The following is a 24,217-nucleotide window of genomic DNA, read 5'->3' as shown; positions in this document are numbered from 1 at the left end:
TAAAGAACAACAGGGAAAGGGCCACCTGAATCTCAGAGGGATTAATTAATGTTCTGTAGGTCAGGCACCGCAAAGGAGAAGGCACACCTCCCAGGTCCATCAGATGACAATGTTTTAGGGAGGGGAACAGAACATTGGTCACCCTGACAGATTTTTGTTAGGCCAGTGAGGTAGTCTTGACAAGAAATACAACCAGGAATACCAGCTCCATCTTTATTTTAAAGTTATATTAGAGAAGCTTGACGAGTTCAAAGTATTTCTTCATCCTTTTCTTTTACTCTAGAGAAAACTAGGCAGCCTGAAACATACCAGATGTTGCTGAATCCTTCAGCTTTGGCCAGGTTGCTTATGACTGCTGGGGACGGGATTTGAAAAATGTTTATGTGGGAGAAAAACATTAGAAAAGTATTTGGGGGAAATATAAACTCCCCATTCCAGATAAAAACTATTAGTCTGTATGCCTTTTCTAGAGCAGTAATGCCCTGTTCTCTTTGCTCTTAGGTCACAGAACGTGGAATTCTAATGGAGCATTAGGCAAAACTTTCTAATAATAAGAGAAGTTTGCAGTGAATCCAATTAGGAGTAGAGGTGTTGAGTTTATTTTGCGGCCCTCACTAGTTTTTGCTTGCAGGCAAATGGCATCTCTTGCCAATTCTCTGTGGTTGCTACTTCGTCAGTTCATTGTTTGTAGTCAGTCCGTACAATCTTCTTGCAGCAGTTAACTAGATGGTCTACTAAATTTTCAGCATTTTTCCAGAGGTGGCATTTGTTATCTATTGCTATCTTCTCAATTCTGACCTGCGTGATTATTATTATTATCATCATTTTGATTCGTACGGCCGCCCATCTAATTAAGTTTGCATTTCATTACTATCAATCCCCAGGAAGAATGGTGTACTTGCATAAATTGAATCCAGGGAACTGGCCATACAATTCTTTTGCACAGGGAAAGTTTAGCCTATTCCATAAGAATACAAGGAAGTTGTGTAAGTAACCCAATTTATAGTACAGTCTGCCCCAGGGACTACACCTGGAGCACCCACCACTCCAGTGGAACCAATGAAGGAAGAAAGAACAAGGTAAAGAAAGCTGCAGTGCCTGGAATTATTTCCAATTCATCTCATGTCATGCCTCGCATTTTATCCTGTCTTTTTTATATATAAGCTGGCAAAAATACCTGATAGTTTTTCTTCCTCCTAACAACAACCTTGTGAAATGGGTTGACTGGAGAGACGACGACTGACCCAAAGTCATCCAGATGGCTTACACACCGACTGAAGAGTCTCTTGGCTTCTAGGCCACCATCTTTCTTCATCATTACACCAAACTGGCTCTATATCTATCAATATGTTGCCTGTTGGAGGATATCTACATGTTTGGGCCTATGGCTATGCATATTTCGACTGCCCCGCTTTGTATTTGCATGTCCTTGATTATAGGTATGCACTCTCCACCCCCCAGGAGTTAATTAGCACGTATGCATATGCATTGTTTGGCTATGTATGTGTTCTTACCCCACTCCAAGTGTTCCACCAGCATTCACTTTCTCCAAGGGTCTCATCAGGATGTCTACAGACCTGTCGTCTCTTTGGGTTTGCGGAAGGGTCAAATAAGTGAAAATGTGTCATGTCTGTGTATGTTTCCGTTTCCCCCCATTTGTGGGCACTAAGAAGCAGAGGGTGGGTTTTGTAGAGCTCTCTTTCACATCTGTCACGAGTCAAAGGACACTAGGCCCAGATAGTGAAATAAACAATCATCAGCATTCTGAGCCAGCGCCTAAGGGCCTCTTCCATAGGGAGAACTTTTTTTTCCCTTGGCCAGACCCAGCCCATTTTTAACTTAATTTTGTTGTCAGCTCACCATAAGGCCTACATGCAGTTACCTAACTCCACTTGGCCCTGTTCTGTTCCCTTTTCAGAACATAATACCCTCTGTTTCTCCAACAATACGGCCTCCCCCAATAGGAAGTCCCAGCATGTTTTATAGGCATGAAATTAAGCCCCTCCCCCAAATTAAGGCCTATATTAAAACATGCAAAATGGGGGGGGAATGGTGGGGGGGGCTTGCCATTAGGAAGTACTTTTGTTGCACACCCGGATATGGTGCTGCCTGTGTTGACCCCAATATGAAGTGCCCCACCAATGCCGAGGTCAACATCCAAGCCGTCGCTGCCCGCCCACCCGAAGATGCAAGGTGGGGGAATTAAGTCACCCCTGAAAAGACGGCCTAGCCATTTTTTCGGGGCTCAAAAAAAAAGACCCGGCCTTATTATATGAGAAACACAGTAGAACAGAACTGGCAAACAGAGGTCTGAGCTTCTTTGGCATAATTCTCTTCCATTTAGTTGGCTTGGGAAGAACAGACAGCATCCTCTAATCCAGTCATCCCAACTGGTCTCTACCAAATCAGATGTTGGCTTTGCCAACTTCCCATAGCAAAAGGGGATTCTGGAAGTTGCCGTCTTTATCTTATCTAGACGATGGCATATTTGGGGTTTGCTATTGCAACCCAATCCTCATCATATCACTTCCAAAGTAAATCCCACTGTGTTTCATGAGGCTTCCTCTTAAATAAAAAGGTACAAGATTTCAGCCTTGATGCATTAGGCAGAGAATATTCTGAAGCAACAAATAGCAACATTTATTGTATAATAAAAATCTAGTGTCACGTCTTGAAAACATGAAATAGATATATGGAATCTATTCATAGAAGCTGGCATTCATGACAAGGCAACTTTTCTTTTCATGACGGCAAACAAAAATGGGAGGTTTTTGTGACTTGCCCATGAAAGAATTGCTCAGCTTCCCTCTTTAGGAGAACTAGTGCTGGACTAGAGGTATTAATAACCATTAAGTATCTTTGGAAACTTTAGCTAATCATCACTTAAAGATACAATAAAGACAGAGCACCGAGTCCATGGTACTTTACAGCTATCTTTAAACAGATGGATTGGTAACACTGGCCCTTTTGTTCATTACTTTAAAAGCAGCCTTGGAATCCACATCAAGTATCATTGCCTTTGTTAATATAAGAAAGCAAACTGGAACCTCAGTGTGGGGGAGGGGAAAGGATAAAAATGAGGAATTGGGCAAACACTGACATTCTCCCATCCTCCCCCAAAATGGATCAGAACCAGACAGATATGTCCACATGTCTCTCCTGCTCCCAGGGGATTTTGGCAGCGTCCTGGGACTAAAAGAGAGAACGGTTGCATTGGTGATTGAAAACAAAGCCATATACTCTGTTAAGTGTCTGTTGTCCACATCTCCTTCCTCGCCCACAAAACAAGGATCTGTCCTTTCCTAGGGATACTGAATATGGAAGAAAGATGGGAAGGTGACCCCACATGCATTGCTAAGTCCCACATTTGAAACGTTGCCATGGTGATTTATATTCCCTCCCCGTCGTGTTACTAGGTAACTACTGAAAAGCTGGCTCTGAGCACTGATCCAGCAAGCATGCTTGCCATAAGAAAGAGTGTTTGCTTTGTGTTCATAATGAGCCTCTCATTCCTCCCCACGCCCACCAGGGTCCATGCATTTGTCATCTTTTGGTAGCAGTCTCTTCATGTGGGCTCCAGTCAAGAGTTGATCAGCTATATTGTTCTACCAGAGAGCTGAGGTCAAAAAGTTTACAAGATGCTGCTTCTCAGTTTTTCTCTCCTTAGAGCCAATACCTCCTCTGTTCAGTTTTCCACAGGATAAAGTTTCAGACAAGAATTATCACCTGCAGAAATCCCAAACCTGTAATGGAACGTGTGGATGACCTTGAGGGACCAGAGGAAGAGATGTTGCCTTGGAATCAAGCAGACAAGGAGGCAGAAGTCCCAAGTGGGTTCATGTTTTTTTTAAATAGGATAGGATAGGATAGGATAGGATAGGATAGAATAGGATAGGATAGGATAGGATAGGATAGAATTCTTTATTGGCCAAGTGTGATTGGACACAACAGGAATTTGTCTTGGTGCAAATGCTCTCAGTGTACATAAAAAGAAAAGATACATTTGTCAAGAATCATAAGGTACAACACTTAATGATAGTCATACGGTACAAGTAAGCAATCAAATCATACTAGGAAACAATATAAATCGTAAGGATACAAGGGACAAAGTTACAGTCATACAGTCACAAGTGGGAGGGGATGGGTGATAAGGAGTGATGAGAAGGTTAACAGTAATGGTAGTGCTTTGTAATAGTTGAACAGGGTTGAGGGAATTATTTGTTTAGCAGAGTGATGGCTTTCGGGGGGGAAACCTGTTCTTGTGTCTAGTTGTTCTGGTGTGCAGTGCCTCCCGCCCCCACGCCCCCCCCCCCCCGACTGCCCCCCCTTTCCCCCCCGACAAACCCCCCAACCAAACACCAAAAGAGCACCAAAATAATTTTTCCTAGCGGTAGTTTTTCTTACACAACCCCCCCCCGGACCCATCTATAGCATCGTTTTGAGGGAAGTTGAAACAGTTTATGTCTGGGATGTGAGGGGTCTGTAAGTATTTTCACAGCCCTCTTTTTGACTCGTGCAGTATACAGGTCCTCAATGGAAGGCAGGCTGATAATAATTGTTTTTTCTGCAGTCCTAATTGTCCTCTGAAGTCTGTGTCTGTCCTGTTGGGTTGCAGAGCCAAACCAGACAGTTATAGAGGAGCAGATGACAGACCCAATAATCCCTCTGTAGAACTGTATCAGCAGCTCCTTGGGCAGCTTGAGCTTTCTGAGTTGGCGCTGAAAGAACATTCTTTGTTGTGCTTTTTGGATGACGTTTTTGATGTTAGGTGTCCATTTTAGGTCACCTAAAAGGTCACCTTAAAAAAGGAATGGCTACAACATGTGTAAGTGCGTAATGTCTCCGACACGCTGCATGAGTTCAACAGGTTAAAAGTGAGGGGAGATGGGAGCAGCAGGCAAGTAGGCTCTCTGCTTAACTAAGATTAACTAATTATTACCTGCTTTTAAGGCTATTTTTCTATCATATCTTAGTCTTCAATTTTTATTTTTATTTTTAAACCCTTTACATTTTTGAAATTTTTGTAGTGTGATCACTAATCCACTTCTAGGTATATTTCAGCTACGGTTTAGCTGTATTTTTAAAAAAAGCCCGAGCTGGGCCTCAGCTATAGGACGGCCTTGTTGCTTCTTCTTTGTTGTTGTTGTTCTACAGATCTTACTCCTTTAGCTGGAAGTCTAGCAATGCCTAGCTTTGATGTGATTTCTCTTATCTGATTTATTCTATTTTTATGCACTGTTTTTTATTATTTTATCATTTTTATTTACTCATGTTCTCTGCTCTGTCGGGAAGGCAGGATCCTTGGTATACTTGTGAGGAGCTCTGCCATTGTTTGCATTAGGACTCGTTTCTTCTCGACTCCCAATTCCTTTTCCTCTGGATTTAGGACTTGTTTCAGTGACTAGACTCTATGCTATATTATACAGCCCCTCCTCTATTGTGCTGCTTAATATAATGAAGACAAGGAAAAGGAGCAGATCTCTCACTGACCTGGTTCCTCAACCTTCTCTGAAGCAATCCAAGATTGAGGACTTTGTTTTAGCTCGGCCTCTCGGTTTGAAAGCTCCTGCTCCCTTTTGTCTGGCTGCTGCCTGTTGTCGTGATCTTCCAACGGTTGAGGGCGTGGCCCCCCACGTTGAGAACAAAGGCTTATCTAAAACTACGGCCCCCAACCAATCCTTAAATGAGCCCACCCTTACAGAACTTTTGGCTCAGCAATGTTTCTTGGTTGCAGAAACTACAGTGAGCATTCAGCTCCAGCTTGATAAAATATTCAGTACTTTAAACTACTTAGTTTCCTGGACTACCAGTGGGTGCCCTGGGTTGACCGCTCGGCAGCCTGATGTGGCGGCAGGGTTCTCCCTGCCAAGCCTCAGCAAAAGCACTGGCCAACGTAACCCTACCAATAGTTCGAACTTTACATCTTTTGACGCAAACAGTCACCTGGTCTTACAGTCAAAACAGGTGGCCCTCATCATTAATCCCATTAATGGCAACTTACCTCACTGGGGTTCAACACAGCTGGTGAGGGGCCATATATTACAGTTATTGGGGCTAAAAGCTGATGATTTGAAGAAGGTGGAACTTTTACCCTCTCCTGAATACTGCACTAGAGTGCTACTCAGTTTTGACAACTCTAACACCCCAAAACTATTTTTCAGAAGAGGATCCCTGTTAAGATCCTTCGGCATTCTGCCAAGAAGAGTTTTCAAAACTATGTCGATTAAGCCACTCTTGAGTAATCGAAAATTTGTGAGTGGCAGGAGATTTATTGCCCCCAAAAGATCCTCAGCAGCACATATTCATGTGCCAACCTTGAATGCCATCTCGGATATTACATCACGTACTAATTATACACCTATTCCCGCAAAACCTCCAGTTGGCATCTTCTCAGATGGTAGCCTGTTCCTCCTACAACCAGTCAAATTAACCCCCCGCAGCGAGTAACATCTTACCAGGAAGCTTCCCTTGACTTGATCAGCTGGGAAGAAATGGCCCCAAAGGAAGTGACACCAGCCCAGGTCACCCAAGGTTCCTTAGTAAATAACCCCAGGTTAGTGCCTCTGGATTCCATCTATTTATCAGACTGACTTACGTCAAGACAATTTTTGGAACCAGGAGGAGACACAGCTCTTCGACTCCTTTTGTGCGCTTCCACAATCAGAAAGGGCCCAAACCATAAAGCGTCTGGATGCAGTTAAATCCAAGCTCTGGAGTCTTTCACTACCTGATAAGGATTCCCTTGGACTCCAGGGAGTCTATACTGATTTACCAACGGAAGCTCCCTTGGCGCACTCTCCAGAATGTCTAATTCGTAAATTTGAAAATCCAGGGCTATTTCAAACTCCGTCTGTTGATGCTGCTGAATACTTGCCAGCTAAGCAACCAATTAATGCCACAAGTACGAAGTGGAGTGCGTTTAGAGCCTTACAGCCCCATGAACAAGGCTCGCCTCCCCTCCCTCCTTCCCTGCCTTTGCCTCCTAAGAGGATGACGCTGCCACTTAACAATGGGTGTATCTTTTCGGATCCGAAGGGCTCTCTGGAAAAAAATAACCACACAGAATGACTATTAAATCTGGCAAAAAAACCCCCCTGCACACTTAAGTGCCTTTCGTGGAACATAGCAGGTTGGGGGAGAAGGTGTGGTACCACAGAATTTGCCAACTATATTCACTGATTTGATGTGGTCCTGCTTCAGGAGAGCTGGGCATACAATAAGATATCCCTTACAGGGTTTACGGTCATTTCCTTGGCCGCCACCAGACAATCTATGACAAGAAGGCCTAAGGGTGGTCTAGCTTGCTTGGTCTCTATTTCTTTGAAAGTGGAGACAGTGGAGCTGCTCCCCGTGGCTCTTTAGCTATGGCACTCCTAATTAAGAGAGGATGCAGCAAACTGTTAGTGTTCAACGTTTATCTTCCCCCGACAATGAGGCAAGCTGATACTAAGGTTCAATGGGGCATGCTGGAGAATTACATTACTTACATTACATTACTGGAGAATTACATTACTTGTATGGAAACTAAATTCCCAGCGCTGTACATCCTTATAGAGTGTGACTTTAATGCCCGATTGGGAGTCCAAGTTCCCCCATCGATTGAGGCACTCTACTCCCAAGAAACCCTCCAGGCCATGGGACACCTGATTTCATCCAGATATTCTAAAGATGAATTAACAAATTTTGCTAGCATTCACTTAGCCCTTTTAGCAGCCCAACACAATAAGATAATTCTTAATGGGAGTACCTTAGGTGATCTAGCTGGTGAGTTTACTTTTAGTTCCTCACATAGGAGTAGTGTTATTGATTTTGTGCTGGTATCCCAGCTTCTTAGAAAGGCAGTCCGTGCTGTTCATGTGGGCTGCCTTACAGAGAGCAACCACTACCCCCTGGTTACAATCATTGGGCTTTCCTTAAATATACATCTCCCTAGGGGTCCCCAGATATTAGATCCCTATGTGGCCTCATGTACAAGGAGGATCAAATGGTCTTCTAATACTGAAAGAAAGTTCCACTCCTTTTTATCATCTCCGGAGTGTCTCAACCTATACAATCAGGCCCTAACTAGTAGTGGCCCAGGGGCAATCTCAGCCTTTGAATCACTAATTAATAGTGTTCAAAGGGAGCTAGAAGCCATCCATAGGCGGAGCGGTCCATATCATTCAAGAAGTAATTCTTGGTTTGACAAAGACCGTCTGATGCTCAGGGACCAGATTAATCAGGTTTACCTGCTCTATCGTAATCGAGGGGATAAATGCCCACCACAGGACTACTATCGTTTGAAGTGGGAGTATAAAGGACTAATTGCTGAGAAAAAGAAAGCTAAAGAGAGAGAGAAGTGCGATCTACTTCTCCTCTCCATCCAGCAGAAGAATACTCGATTATTTTGGCAAATTGTTGCCAGCTCCTTGCCGGGTCATCAAGAACTCCCTCTCTGCTGGATTTCTAACAGAGATTGGGAAAACCATTTCTTGGCAATTTTCCAGGCGTCAACAAGTTCTACTGTGCTTGGGCCACAGCTGCCTCCTGCAGTTCCTGACTGGCAACCCATGACTCATGCTGAGATTACCAAGTTTATCTCCGAACTCAAATCAGGCAAAGCCCCTGGCCCTGATGCTATACCCCCTGATCTGTTAAAATCCAATCCCGAGTAGTGGATTCCTCTCTTAGCAAGACTCTTCACACATATCAATACCTCTGGCAGGATCCCTACCTCCTGGAGCTTAGCAATTATTGTTCCAGTTTTTAAACAAGGAAATTGGAACAATCCAGCTGACTATCGTCCCATAAGCCTGCTCTCCATCATTGGAAAATTGTATACTAAATATCTCCAACGTAGACTCCTCACTTGGGTTGAGGAGTCCAATATTATTGGTGCTGAACAGATTGGGTTTAAAGCCACACTGGACCACTGCTTTGTCTTAGCGCACCTGGTCGATAAATATACTACCATACCAGGTGGCAAACTTTTTACTGCGTTTATCGACCTAAAGTCACCGTTTGACTCAGTCCCCTAGGGGACTGTTGTGGTCAAAACTGCTCAAAAGTTCTATCGATAGATGTCTTCTGTTCCTAATTAGATCCTTGTACAACCAGACCTCTAGTCAGGTCAGGTGTGGTTTGCAGGGAGAACTTTCTAATCCTATCCCGATTAAGAACGGAGTAAGGCAGGGTTGTGTTTTGGCTCCTCTTTTGTTTAATTCATTCTTATCTGACTTGGCCTCTCACATTGGACGTATTGAGTCCCACGCCCCAAAGCTGTCAACTATGAAGATTCCACTTCTCCTTTATGCTGACGATGTGGCCCTCCTTTCATTGTCAAGGTTAGGTCTGAAAAGCTTACTTTCTGCATTTGGGTCTTACTGTGCTGAGAACCACTTGTCCGTTAATTATGACAAATCCAAAGTATTGGTGTTCTCTAGAGCCTGGAAATTGTATAACTGGGCTATCAATGGTAATGCTGTTAAGCAGGTTTTCCATTTCAAGTATTTAGGTATTCAATTTCAGAACACCGGTGCTTGGACTAGACATCGAACCCAGGTGCTGAATTCGGCCTCTTGTAGTCACCAGCAGATTTTAAGATTTTTTTTATACCCAAGGAGGCCAGTTTATTCCTTCTGCGCTGCGTATTTGCAAAGCCAAAACTTTGGCTCAAACTCTTTACGGAATTCCCATATGGATACGGGGCTTCAAGGATTGTATTGAAAGAACCCTCCTTGTGTTGGTTTTGCTCTGATGTACCTGGACTGGGCACTCGATCAGTCGAATGTATGGCGTGGATTAACACCTTTAAATGGTGGTTTTGGGTGCTCTTTCTGGCAGTTCCTGGTAGCTACCTCTCCCTGGCGTTTGCTGACTCTCATATTTCTCGTCGGGAGAGGGAGCTGATGAAGAAATGACACCTGTTAGGTTTTACGGGGGATGCCCTGGGAGATTATGGCCTTAAGGACGCCCAATTTAGGGTAGTCCAACAGCTTGTGGACATTGACTTGCAATATCTATGAGCCAGAGCTAACAAAAGTTGCTCCCCTCTGATCTTCAGCCAATTTAATAATTACGGACTGAGGATGGCTTCCTATTTTTACACTCTAACCATTCCTAAGTACAGAAGAGCTTTCTCCCTAGCTCGCCTTAATATCTTGCCCTCAGCATTACTGGATGGGCGATTTAAGAGGCTCCCGATTAACGAGTGGCTATGCCCCTGTGACAGAGCTGAGGTTGAAACTGTGGAGCATGTCCTTTTATATTGCTCTATGTACAGTATAACACAGGCAGATCCAAGTTACTGTCTCTCCTTGAAACAGACCCTTCTAGACCCAATGTTAGTAATTTGTTCTTATATTGTCTTGGGGATGGCTCCTCATACATCACTTCTCAGGTTTCCAAAAAATTTTAAGAGCTGTAAACATCAGAGGAGAACGCTGTAATTCCCTTTAGTCAAGTTTTTGGTGACCAATTGTTCATGATTAATTTTCCCATGTTCTTCTTTTGTTGTACTTGTGTTTTGGTCTGTGACCACAAATAAAATATTATTATTATTATTACCTTAAAAAAGAAGAAACTTAGGAAGGACCCACCCTATTGGATCAAGCAGTTAAAAGTGACAGTGGGAAGCTTGTACTTTCAGACTTGCAAGATGCCGATAATGTAGCCTTACAATAAAGTAGAATTAGTTTATCTACGGTAGTCATGCATCCTATCTGGTTTACTTGGAAGGGCTGACAAAACCACAAAACCACTTACAAGAGTTTCAAAGTCCTTTAAAAATTCCTGATTTGTGTTTTGTTTATTTTATTTTAGCATGGAAAGAAAATTCCAACCCTGCTGGGAGTTGATTTAAATCAAAAACAACGAAAGAATTGAAACGTTTTGGGTTCTTCCCCCCAAAAGGAGGAAGGATCTTACAGGCAGAATCTAGAAGACCAGAGAGAAAACCAAACGCATAACCGTCTCTGTGACAACTAGTTTGCACACTTTGAAATGATACATTCCAGAACTCGCTTTTTGACATGTTGTTTTATGATGTGTTTTGCTGCCACGCTAAACAGGCAAAATGTGAAACCTTAGCCAAGTGGAGAAGGAGCAAAGATATTTTAAGGCACTGATCTCTGTTCACTTAGGGAAAACTTCAGAGGTGGTATTCAGCAGGTTCTGAGCAGTTCTGGAGAACTGGTAGCAGAAATTTTGAGTAGTTCGGAGAACCGGCAAATGCTACCTCTGACTGGCCCCCACCCCCACCTATTCTCTGCCTCCCAAGTCCCACCTCATTAGCTGGATCTTCTTTTGTTGCCCTGCACAGGAGAACCGAGTTGGAAAGCAGGTTAGTGGGGTTGGGAGGGAATAGATATTTTGCACTATCCTTCCACTGCCATGCCCACCAAGCTACACGACACCCACCAAGCCATGCCCAGAGAACCGGTAGTAAAAAAGTTTGAATCCCACCACTGGAAAACTTCCTCAACTTCCACAGAGTCCCTAGATATTGCTGGACTACAACATCTATCACCCCTGGCCACTGGACATATTTGCCTAGAATAATTAGATTTGTGATCAAAGTGTACATCTAGAGAGCCAAGATGGGGAAAGGCATCTGTAAGTCAATATAAAATAAGATAAAAACAAAACAATACCACAGAGCAACTCGATGCTTCTGAAAGCTGTGGACCATAAATGTCATCATCTTCAATTAGCATAGCCAATAACTGGAGTTGAAACTTGTCTCCTCCTATGCCTATAATGTATTTGTGGTACTCAGACCTGTTTTTCAGGAGAATTCTGCTACTCCACTACTGGAGTTATATGAATCTACAGCTACTAAAACATAGCCAGGCAGCAATGGATGAAATCCCTGCACGCGTAAAATTAGCTTGCTTTTTTTTTTTTTGCAAAACCATCATAACCTTTTGACAAAGCTCCAAGAACCTAAAGCAAATATATGCATGAACTTCAGTGCTACAGCAACTCACACTTCTTCCAGGAAATGTAATAAAAACAGACTGGGCCTGAGGGTGAAGAGGTAGCAGGGTCCTAGCTAAAATTTAAAAATCTCCCCACAGTCCATGTCAGATTATTTTTTTATCGCGAGCAGGAGGCAAGCAATTACAAAGCAATTCATATACCATAACATTTTGCAATATTCCATTTATTTGAAGTATTTCGTGATGCGTGATTAGGAAAGGTTGATTACAGTCCTGTGCAAGCTAACTCATCAGTTAAGTTCAGCTAACTTAACAGGACTTACTTACATATAGATCTGCCTGTCAATCATTCCCAAAGTAAGTCCTTTTGACACTTTATTAGACGTTTGCTGTCAAGTTTAATTAATTTCTTTTAATTTATCTGATGAAATAATTACACTGCACTGATATTTTATGGTTTCAGATGCTCCTTGTAAAAAAAAATAGGTCCATTATCAAATTCATATAAAAACATATGTACCCTCCCCTCTCCCTAGTTTTCAATGCTTCTGGTCCTATCACTAAATTTATAATACTGCAAATGTAGTTTTTCATGTATTTTTTTTTTCCTGGTAGATTTGATATTCTGTAATTTTCCTATTTCTTTCTCAAAAACATGTTACAAACAAATCCAGAAATAAGAATATTTTTAAAGCATGCATTATCTTAAAGTGAAAGTCATGGGCAGATTTTCGGACCCTTCCTGCACTCATCAAACACTTTCAGGGAACATGGGAACAACACATTTTGCATTTCTGTGAATTTGGGAAGGGAATTAAGAATTTGGGAGGGGAATTTCTGTGTGTAGGGGGTGTGTGAGGGGGGGAGGGAGAGGGAGGGGATAGAGAGAGGGGGGGAGAGACAGAGAGAGACAGAAACAGAGAGGTGAGAGGCTTAAAACTCATGGAAGTGCCCAAAAATGAACCTCCTGTCACCATTTAGCCAACACATCCACACAGTCTTCTCCTGAAGAAACAAAGCAAAGAGGACCTGGAATTCTTTCAGATCTTGATGGACTGACTACAGCTCTATCCCCACTGATCATGCTGATATGATTGATGGGATATGAAACTCCCCAAAAGTCTAGAGCAGGGGTCTCAAACTCGCGGCCCGCGGGCCAATTGCGGCCTGCAGGACGATATCCTGTGACCCCCCACTGTGATATGAAAGTATAATATTAGTTCGGCCCGCAGGGGGAATGGACCTCTGAAGGAAGTCCCGCCCGACGTTTCTTGTCGTGGCTTCTTCTCCACCCTGAACTTTAACAAGTCCAAGTACAGGTCCAGACTTACTGATGATCATCTTCAAGCCCTACTGAGGGTCTCAAGTGCCTCCTCTCTCAAGCCAAATGTGGCTCAGATATGTGAGAGGAAGCGTTGTCAAGTCTCTGGCAGCAAGGAGTAAGCTGGAGAAGCCATGTTCTGAGGAACTGTTCATGATCTTCATTCAATGTTCCATTCATGTGTTCAGGACAGTTCATGTATTGGAGAAATCATTAACTGTTGATGACATTTGAGGATATTTTTTTAACAACGTTTTTTGTGGAATCCCTTATGCGGCCCAGCCTCACCCAGACTCTGCCTCCAGCGGCCCCCAGGTAAATTGAGTTTGAGACCACTGGTCTAGAGTATCTCAGCCTTTTGTACAATTCCCGCCTCCACTAATTTAGTGTCTTTCCTAGGCAGATTGCAAAAAAAAAAAAAAAACTTTTTTAAAATGCACAAATGCTGCAGATGATGAAGTTTTTGCCTTTGTCATCAATGACAGCCAATCTCTGCCCCCAGGAATAAAACTGTAAGATGGCATTTTCAGAGACACTGATGAATGGGATAGATTTGTCAATAGAACCCCTTAACAGGCAGCTGCCAATCAACTACAGGGATTTTGTTATCAAAAATAAATAGGACATCTATAGCTAATTCCCCAAGAAATGCTACATTCCAGTGGGAAAGCAAAGTTAGTTTGTTGGAAAAGTAACAAGCCCTTTTTCTCAATATCTTAAAAAGGAAGGTTTTTATATCATAATCTTAGGCGTCTGACCCTGCTTTGGTGTGCTGTGACCTTCTCAAATTAGGATTATATTATCACTACCTAAAGACTGCACATGCTGCCCTAGCTCCCAGTTTGTGGTGCCCAATCCCAAAACTGCACTGTCAAAAATTTAAATAACAATGGTAATTTCCAACAAGCTGCTTAGATTTTAATCAAGCACATTAAAAAAGAAAATAGATTATACCTGCACAAAATATACGGTAACTAGTTTTACACTTATTCATCATCTTCTTTTAATGACCCCATAATCCCTCGTGGGGTAGAGTCTGGGCAACTGAATGGACACAGCAGAGTGTTTTACTGGCCGGATGCCCTTCCCTGTTGCCAATGTGGAGTTTTGTTCAGCAGATATATTCTCCGCGTGCCCAGAGAGAGAAATATCTGCCCCTGCCTAGGATCGAACTCACAGCCTCCTGACTGTGTGACAAAAGCTTCGCCTCTAGGCCACCATGCCACTCCAACTCCTTTTTCATTTATTGCCTCTCTCTAATTGCTTTGAAGAAAAAGAAAAGCCCTCATTCAAGGCATGCCAGAAACTGCACAAACAAGTGAAGCCCCATCCGTGGGATGCAGGCAAGATATGAAACCACGCCCCCCTCCACTCCGCAGGAAAACCTCTCTCCATGGAACCGGTCTCTGGTGCCCAAAAGATTTGGGGCAGCTGGTCTAAATGATCTGCCCTGCCCAATGGATGATGTCACTAGGGCTTGCCCTTTAAGTCCTTTAAGGAGGAGAAAGCATCATATAAAAGGATGAACTTCCGTCTGAAAAGGTGTGCTTCTCTTATCCCCAAGGCTAATATGAGGGATGGAAGGCTTTTGGTTGATTCTGAGTTGAACCTCGCTTGAGGTTTCCTAATTGCTCTCCATGACTTCCCAAGCCCCGTTTCTTCCCCATTCCCCACCACAGGCGTGATAACTGGTTTCTTCTCCTCCTTCCTAAAACATAAAAAAAAGTGGCGCCCTGTCTTGTCCTTTCATTGTGAACAGTGACATAGGTTGGATAAGTAGACCATCATATAACAGAGAATAACAGTGAGGCAGAGCTGGAAGGGACCTTGGAGGTCTTCTAGTCCAACCCCCTGCTCAGACAGGAAACCCTATAGCATTTCACATAAATGGTTGTCCAATCTCTTCTTAAAATCCTCTAGTGCTGGAGCATCCACATTTTCTAGAGGCAAGTCGTTCCACTGATTAATTGTTCTCACTGTCATGAAATTTCTCCTTAGTTCTAGGTTGCTTCTCTCCTTGATTAGTTTCCATCTATTGCTTCTTGCCTTTGGGTGTTTTGGAGAATAGGCTGAGCCCCCCTCTTCTTCGTGGCGCAATGGTTAGAATGCAGTACTGCAGGCTACTTCTGCTGACTGCCGGATGCCAGCAGTTGAGCGGTTCGAGTCTCACTGGCTCAAGGTTGACTCAGTCTTCTGTCCTTCTGAGGTTGGGAAAACGAGGAGCCAGACTGTTGGGGGCAATATGCTTACACTGTAAACCGCTTAGAGAGGGCTGTAAAAGCACTGTGAAGTGGTATATAAGTCTAAGTGCTATTGCTGTTGCTATTGTGGCAGCTCCTCAAATATATGCCTGCTTGCCTGCCTTTTCTAACATGGTATGTTCCAAACATATTCATCTTAAATTCCCATCACTCCAAGAAACCTGATAGGATTTGTAATTGAAGGAAGCCAGGTTGGAGAAATGGATGTAGGCCATAGGAATTTGTGGCAAGAAAATAGGATCCATAAAACTATGGTCGATATCTCTAAAAGCTATTAGTTTCCTAGCTACCAAAGCACTCTTCTAAATGCCTTAGATATGCATGCCTTTTACAAAGCAACTTTAACCAAGAATCTTGAAGCACTTCAAAGGCAAAGCAATTTTGTTTTATTGCCATTTAAAGTTTGTGTGTATTACAACCCATTTCATTAATGTATTATATCTATTCATAATGGATCCCTGGTGCAAAATGCTATTCTGGAACAATCGGCCCAATCTAAGCAAAAAAAAAAAAGGAGCAAAAACATTTGATCATATAAATTCCAGCTATAGTTCAGAAGCCAGAAGTTAAAGAAAAAAGTGCAACTGCAGGAACCAACTTCTTACCTTATGATGGGGCCATGCATGTGAACCCGCTGGATTTGAATAAATTCTTCCATGAGCTATTGAGAAGAGTCTCAATATCCATAAACAGCTTCAGATTTTGCCCCTTTCAACCCCAGAGGGATACAGTATAGTTACCCAGGGCCCCGTCCATCTCTCATTTGCCAGTGACATCCCCTTACTTCTTCCTTGATCTCAGCTAAAGTTGTATTTCACGAGAGATCTGCAAAAGTTCTGTTACTTTGCAGGAACAACCAGAGCAAAATCTTTTGAGTTACTGAGAGCAGCTGTGTGTGAGAGAGAAGCTTAACAGCACCCAACAAGGACAGAGGGGAAAACCCACAGAAACCATTTAAGGCCACCACTGGAAGTGGGGGGGGGGGGCGGGGAGTGAGCATACGTGCTAGGATATACAAAGGCAGGCTTCAAGATTCAACCACTGGCTATTTTTGCCTGTCAGAAAACATTTATCGTTTATCTCAAAGACCCATTTACTGAACAGAGGCCAAGTGGGTTGTGACAGTGGCTCTCTTGAGAAGAGGGGAGGGAGGCTTTGGAAATACCCTGATTGTTTCAAAAAAAGGAAGAAGAAAAAGAAAAGAAAAAACAGCTCAGACCTAGCCAGAAACAAATGAAAGGTCTGAGGGACCCTCAGCTTCTTTTTGGCAGAATGTGATGCCAACGGGTTACATTCAGGGGGCCGTTTCGTTCATTTCAGAATGTCTTTCTCCCGGCAAAACAGCTTGAAGGCCAAGGGGAGAAAAGTGCGTTGAAATGCTTCGGCCTTTCTGTCATAAAAAGAAAAACGAGCAGTTTGCACAGTCACAGCCATTATCCCTTAAGCATGATAGGAATAAGAGAAAATACCCGACTTCTCCCAGCAAATCCGAGGCACCCAATTCGAAGGGACAGAATGCTTGCGAACAAAATGTGGCAAATTGCAAGCAGGTCTTTGATAAATCTGTATAGGTAGCAACCGGACATTCATTCACAAGACTGGGCAATCTTTGCTTTCAGACAGTTAATTCTTCTGCACCTCCTGCTTACTGTTTTTGAGAGAAAAAGCACCCTGAGACTGTAGGGTAAGCTTCCAATCAGTTTTACATAGCTTAAAATAAAGAAATCCTTATTTCCTAAAACACACATGCAGCACAAGAGAAAAACTCTGATCTGATTTGATCATGCACTGGATACACGCTACCTACTGTAGGAAGCCCCCCCCCAATTAAAATATTCTTTATTCTTAATATTAAAAAGAGGCAGAATAGAATATTTTCCCTAAAGGAGAAAAATCTTAACAAAGCCAGAAAGCAGCTCCAGTCTTCCTGACATAGGAAAACCGCCTCAAGAAGAAAGGTGAAGAGGCTGGTCTTTAGGAATGGAGATTTTTGTATCCATTCAGAAAGACTGGGCCAATCTATTCATAAGCAAAGAGACTCCAAATAAGCAACACAATAGGCAAGGAGACAAAGCTGAGGAGATTAGCTCAAACACCTAGGATTTGCATTTATCCTTTTGCCTGTAGAGCAAGGTGTGGGTGTAGGTGTGTAGGGGTGGTCAAACGCGCCACATCAAGTTGTGACATTTCACAATGTTTTTCCATCCGCGGAGCTGGGGTGGGTGTGGCCAGTATGTGACACATCCGGCCCGTGGGTCACCAATTTGACACCCTTGCTGTAGAGCCAGCCATGACCTCTACATGACCCCATAGGAGTCTGGCAACAGCCCTAAAAATATTGAAGGACATATTCTTGCACAGGAACAGGCATCTCAATCACAATGCCCCAAACAATGTATAAAAGCCCACCTACTCTCACTCCCATTTTGTCAGTCACCCCAGAAACATGCTGCTGTCACTCGTTTCTGGCTATCAAATAAACTCCTACAGCCTCCTTCCATTTTATTCCCAGCATCTTTCTCTCGGCTTGGATTTTTCTTCCAACACCACTCTACATCATGGTCACAACATTGCAGCGCTTAGTCCCTCCAAAGGTTAGTTTTTTCTATTCCAGATTTGTTACTACCTCACATCTAGTACACCATAATACCTGAAAAATACTTGGTCAGTTTAACATGCTAACTACCTCATTTTCATTCCAATCATCTTCAGTCAAGATCAGCACATGTGGGTCAAGCAAGTTGTCCTTATACCATACTGAAAAATGAAATGAGACTTGAAGCTTCATCAAGGATCCACATTTACTCTATTGTAACATTCGCTCACATGGTACCTTCTAAATCTGTTGGACTACAATTCCCATAATCCCTTTGGCAAGTTGGTGGGCTGGCTGGCTACTGCTTCTGGGAATGACAGATCAATATATCTGAAAGTCCATGTTGGGGAAGGTTGCTTTATTGCCAGAAATGAATGTTGGGCCTTCCCAAGCTACTACCTTAACAAGTTGGCAAAAATCAGTATAGCTTCTAGAACTACTCCTTTCTGTAAACACACTCCCAAAGATTCTTATCCACATATATTCCTGCAACATTTTTTTTAAAAAGTCTTCTTTCCCAGTTGAGGAGACTTCAGAAAATTGAATAAGTGCAATGAAAGACTTCTCATGGGACATATGCCTTGATGCAGCTAGCTTCTCATAACCCTCCAGTTTGAAGACCTTCTTCATTGCACATAAAGAAACAGGTCAAATGCTGGTATTCTTCATGACTTGCACACTAGCTTAGGAGCCCACAGGTTCTGCCCACCAACACTTCCTTGTCTCTCAGCATCCACCTCTACAGAGATCACTGAAGTCTTCTTCCTGACCAGGACAGTCTGGTAAATAAAGCTGCCCTTCCCACATATGCTTGTAAGATTTTGGTAGAGAGAGAAAAAAAAAAACCAGGAAGAGAATCCAAACATTTGGGGAACCAAAACCAGGAGCCAGCAGACAGGAAATATCTGGCCTGCTTTCATTCTCCTTTCCCCTACTTACACAACTATTGTTATTATGAGACATATTAGTGGTGCATTCTTTGGAGTTACTCTGAACCACATAATCTTATCACATTTCCCCGGAACAGAAAACAGAAAGTAACATTTCAGTTCTCTTGAAGTGCAACTTTAATGACCGCATGCTTCCATATGCTAGATCAGCTCAGTGGTCCAACTTACCCATTACCATTGACGTGGACAACCTGTGGCTCTTGGATCCACATTTTTCCTGCCTTGCCTGGAGAGGCCAGGACTTGAAGCTGGGCGCAGTCTAGTGGAATACACATGGTCCCACTGCCTCAAACCCAAATTTCATCTAATCCAGTATTCCTGTTTCAAAAGGGGCTTATATAGCAATGTCTGCAGGGATCCCACACTGAAAACAATAACTATTGTGTTTTCTGAAAACCTTGTGTTGCCAGCTAATTTAGAATCTGCAGATATACTAGTCCCAGGATTATGTTAAATTGCCCAGTATTGTGTTAAACTGCCAGATATATACTAGTCCCAGTATTGTGTTAAATTGCCAAACCCAAGCGGCAGGAGGGTCTTCAGAATTGCTCAGTTTAGGTACCAGCAAGGGAAGGTTACATGTTCTAGCAGGCCCTAGGCACCTTCTATGACAAAAGAGGGAAATAACTACCTAACAGGGTTTACCACAGAAAGTGTGTTATCTCACAATTTATAAGAGTAAATAGAAAGAGCTACCTTATCTAAATAGTCTCTCTTTCAGATGTTGGTTTAAAAATGCAGGTCAATATCAGGTTACCTTATCCATTCATCTGTACAGTCCAACTGAATAAGAAGGCCCTCTTAAGATGCAGCCTCCACATAATTGCCAAAATTCACAGAAAGAAACTAATGCTTCTGGATAGGATCATGTTATATGCTGGTGAATATATGTAGCCAAAAGGAGGATGGCCCTAAATTAAAATGATCCTCTCCCTCTCATCCATCAAAAAGAAGATCAGATAGGGGAAAATATTAGTTGACATTACTTTAATACAACCTTTCAATTTAAAGGAAAATTATTTGGAAGAGGAAAACATCTTCCTTTGAAATTGATCCTGTAGATTGAATTAAGAACACTGCATTTCAGGTCATGTCTACTGAAATTCTGACCATCCCTGAAATAGATGGGTACAGAGAAAATAATGTGTGCTTATTTAAAGTCATGTTATTCAATAAGTGTTGCAATTACATTGGGGGAAAGAAATTGATCTACTATTCAAGTACTTTAGCAAAATTTATTCTACTTGTATCATGTAGTTTGATCTTTCCTTTTTTTACCTCCCTCCTTCTTTCCCTGAGTTCAAGACAGTCTGTGTTATTTTCTACTATCTAATTTTGTTAATTTTTATCTCAATTACCCTGTAAAATAGGTCACATTATCAGAGAGAATGACTGGGCCCTGCTAGCCTCACAGAGACTTGTATCTATGCCTCCCCAAGTCCCAAACCACAACCACTACATCATGCTAACCTTCATGTTCCTGAGATACCATAAACTATACAGAATCCAAATATCTCTGACTATAACTGTATATTAATTTCCAAAACTATGCTGAGCTTCCAATATGCTCAGACAGTATCAGATTTGATATGATCTTCAATTGATTGCAGCAACATTCTCCAGCCTGGTACCTGCCAGATGACCTGGACTAAAATTTCCAGAATTTCTAATCATGCTAGAGGTCCAAATGAGGAATGTTGGTGACAGGAAAAGCGGTTCTTCGCAAGCCCACATTCTTTGTTGTTCTATTTTTATTGCTGCATTATTTTTCTTTGCTGCTTCTTGTGAAGTAGAATTAATTATATCTGGCATATCCTAATGCCCCAGTAGGATATTATTTGCTGAGCAGCCCCTGTATTTTCTCAATGGATTTCTTATCATACCGAGAAACATTTGCCTGTTTATCAAAACTCCTGGTTAGATAATGCAGAAGGTCCTTGCAAGTTCCATAGAATAGCGAATAGGAAAACAGTGAATTCCTTCCATTTAGAAACTCTCTCCCATAATTAATTAAACCAAAAGGAAATGCATTTCTCAAAGATATACTTGCTGGTAGAGAAATACGTACTGAGCATTTATCACACTGGAACTTTAGCTGAATTACAGATAGACCACCTGCAGTTCCCAATATGATGTTTTGCAGTTCTTTGGGGCCATTTCAAACAATTCAACCAAATTGCAAAAAATAAATAAAAACCTGACAGTGTGATTCCCTGCTATTTCAAAAGAAAGACCTGAAAATTACAGTATACTGTAAAGTGGGCTTACTGTAATAAAAAGCAAACCACCCCCTGCAAAATCTGGAAAAAGTAGAAAATCCTCAACTTCAATGGCACAATTCCTCCTACATTTGCAATCGAAGCCTCACCCCTGCGATCCTTGATCCCATCAAAATGTTTTCCATGTAACAGCATGTCAAGTGGCTTTACCATAAAATTAACAGAAACAGCAAAATATAGAATAATGGGGGAAAGGAAAACAAGCATCATTACCAAGCATCATTCATACAGAAAGTCTTAGATGAAGATATCACTAAAAATATCACGGTATATAATTTCATGAATGTGAGTGTTTACTGGCATTTATCCACCTTATCACCATGTCCAGATGTTGGTTCGAAACTTGCACAGCCTCTTCTGCTATGAAAAAAATACAACCGAGTGTCCTCAGATTTTTTTTTTAATTATTTGTTTATTAAATGTATATGACACCCAGGTCCAAAACTCTTGATAGCCACCTCGATGGCTTTAAATAGATATTAAACAACACAAAACAGTGCCTCGAGAACCCCTATGTTATTACAGGCAATCAGATGCATCACAGAACAACATGGCGGCCTCAACCCCAGCTCTAAAGACAATCCAAGAAAATATGGGAGTCAAAAACAGCTGGGAGACTGTACAGAGTAAACTGTTCACCTAAGTGATCATCTACCGGGGTAACCCTAATTAATTTTGTCCCCCCTTAATTCAGTCTGGATGAGACTGAAAAAGTTTGAGATCTTTCTCCTCCAATAACATTTGCAGGTGCTATCTGCCCAGAGTCACCTTAGAGAGGAGATGGGCGGGATAAAAATTTAATTAATAAATAAAAAAATAAAAATTATTTCTCCAACCCTTTGCTTTAAAAATAGGCACGTATAACTGAACTAAAGTTGCTGAATTTGTCTGGAGTGCGCAATAGTTTCAGGTCAACTACCTCCTTTACTCCAAGTGGATCTACTCCATCATGTACAAACACATACACTGCTCCTAGATTCATCTAGGTAATGTCTAGATCTCTAGTCACCACCAAGTCTTCAGGTTCCCCGATACCACTTTTGACAACCAATTTTGTCAGAGATCTCATTGGGCAGTAAAACTGGGCAGTACACCTCAACAATATCCCCAGTCTAACTTGTTATTTCCATGCTAGCAGAACGCCTTTATAGACTACCCCACTTCATAGATGTCTATGGAGATGCTCAGTCAGTCATTCATGTCATGGTTGTCCCAAAGATGCTTTGGGACAATTGAATTTTTTGAGTTTTCTTCGAAGACGTTTCACTTCTCATCCAAAAAGCTTTTTCAGCTCTGAAGAAGCTTCTTAAATGAGAAGCAAAATGTCTTCAGAGAAAAACCAGAAAGTCCAGCTGCCTCTCAAAAAAAGTCCTTTGGGACCAGTACATAGAAATTTACCAGCTGAGTGAAAAAAAGGCCGAGAGAGGATAAAGACCACAGCCATCTACAGTAGGTGCTCCAACTCTTAGATACTTCATTCTTCTCTTCTGGCATGAGAATGCAGCAAGTGTGGTTCTTCCAAATTGGTATCTGGAACTTTATAGAACTTTATAGCTATTATCAAGCAAAGAAAGGTTCAGAACCAGTTACTGCATTAACTGCAATGCTGATGAGTAGACAGCTACCTGATACCTCTTCAGGAGAGGAGGCAATCCCACATCAGAGGCCCACTTAACTGGAGTGTGACAATCCACATTTCTCAATGTAGCACAGAGTGTGTTCTCTAGAACTACTAAGATCCTTGGAAGATTTCTGAATCAAGCCAATGCTTCAGAGCCCAGTTCCCAAAGAATATTTAGAAGGCAAAATCAACTTCTAGCTGTCCTTCTTTGATATGGAATGCTTCAGATCGTGTCTTTGTGAGATTGTTTTTCAGCCCTAGTTATAAACATGTGCAAGTATTTCTGGAACCGCACACAAAAGGGGAAAAATAGATTTCACCATGGAAATTATGAGTATCTTTCCCATTAACCAAAGCTAGTTTACAGCAATCATTTATTTGTGTATTTTTTTAAACTCAGAAATAAATGAATAAATAGTCTCCCCCAGGGGACCCTGGGAACTGTGATTCTGTGGAAAGGGATTAGAGATCTCTGAGGATAAAGAGAGATGGGACTTTTTTTAGTGCACTAAGTATTCTTTGGCAGTACCTTTTATTGCATTTGATCCAAGCATTTTAATGTTTTCTTTCTTCTTCTTCTTCTTCTTCTTCTTCTTCTTCTTCTTCTTCTTCTTCTTCTTCTTCTTCTTCTTCTTCTTCTTCTTCTTCTTCTTCTTCTTCTTCTTCTTCTTCTTCTTCTTCTTCTTCCTCCTCCTTCTCCTCCTCCTCCTCCTCCTCCTCCTCCTCCTCCTCCTCCTCCTCCTCCTCCTTCCTCTTCTTCTTCCTGCAGGTGCAGGGTCCACTTTTCAGATCATTGAGCACCACTTTGCCCAGTCAACTGCGTCTCCATGGCGCAGGCCCGCAGTTCGCCCACCTTTGTTGATGGTGCCTTGCCATCTCTGTTTTGGGTGCCCGCAAGGTCATTGACTTCTGGTTGGTTGGCAGTCTTGGCCACAGTGGAAGGTGCTGCTCTCAAGACATGTCCATGCCAGCGGAGCCGGCCTTCTCTCATCTTCTCTATAATTGGTGCCACACCAAAATGTTGTCAAATGGTGTCATTTGTAATGTGGTCAAGAAGGGAGATGCCCATTATTCAACAGAGCATTCACATTTCCATGGCATGGAGATAGCTTTCAGTCCCTATTGTTGCTGCCTAGCATTCAGTGCTTTACAGTGCAACAAGGCAGACGGTTGACTTGTAAATCTTAGATTTAAGATGGGTTGGCATTCATCTGTCACATAACACACGGGTGGGTTCTCACCAACACATCCAAGGCTGCATTCACCCTTGG

The 24,217-nt window shown here is 42.3% G+C and overlaps 1 protein-coding gene across 3 annotated transcripts in view; it reads right to left on the bottom strand.

Moving 5' to 3' along the window:
* The window catches only part of PDE1B (phosphodiesterase 1B), a 153,499-nt gene that overhangs the window by 51,396 nt on the left and 77,886 nt on the right, over positions 1-24,217 (bottom strand). Inside the window, exon 1 of one of the 3 annotated variants that reach the window (XM_087956530.1) lies at positions 16,106-16,298. The exons of the other annotated variants lie outside the window; for them this stretch is intronic. Coding sequence (XP_087812656.1) covers positions 16,106-16,158 — 53 coding nt within the window. The 5' untranslated portion in view covers positions 16,159-16,298. Of the gene's footprint in view, positions 1-16,105; positions 16,299-24,217 lie in introns of those variants that run through there. 3 annotated transcript variants of the gene reach the window in all.

This window comes from Notechis scutatus, chromosome 2 (genome assembly GCF_049901735.1).
Source record: "Notechis scutatus isolate UNSWTSFEM ecotype Mainland chromosome 2, rNotScu1.2, whole genome shotgun sequence".
Classification (NCBI taxonomy): domain Eukaryota; kingdom Metazoa; phylum Chordata; class Lepidosauria; order Squamata; family Elapidae; genus Notechis; species Notechis scutatus.
The sequence above is the reverse complement of the archived record's forward strand: the minus strand, read 5'-3'. Positions and strand labels throughout refer to the sequence as shown.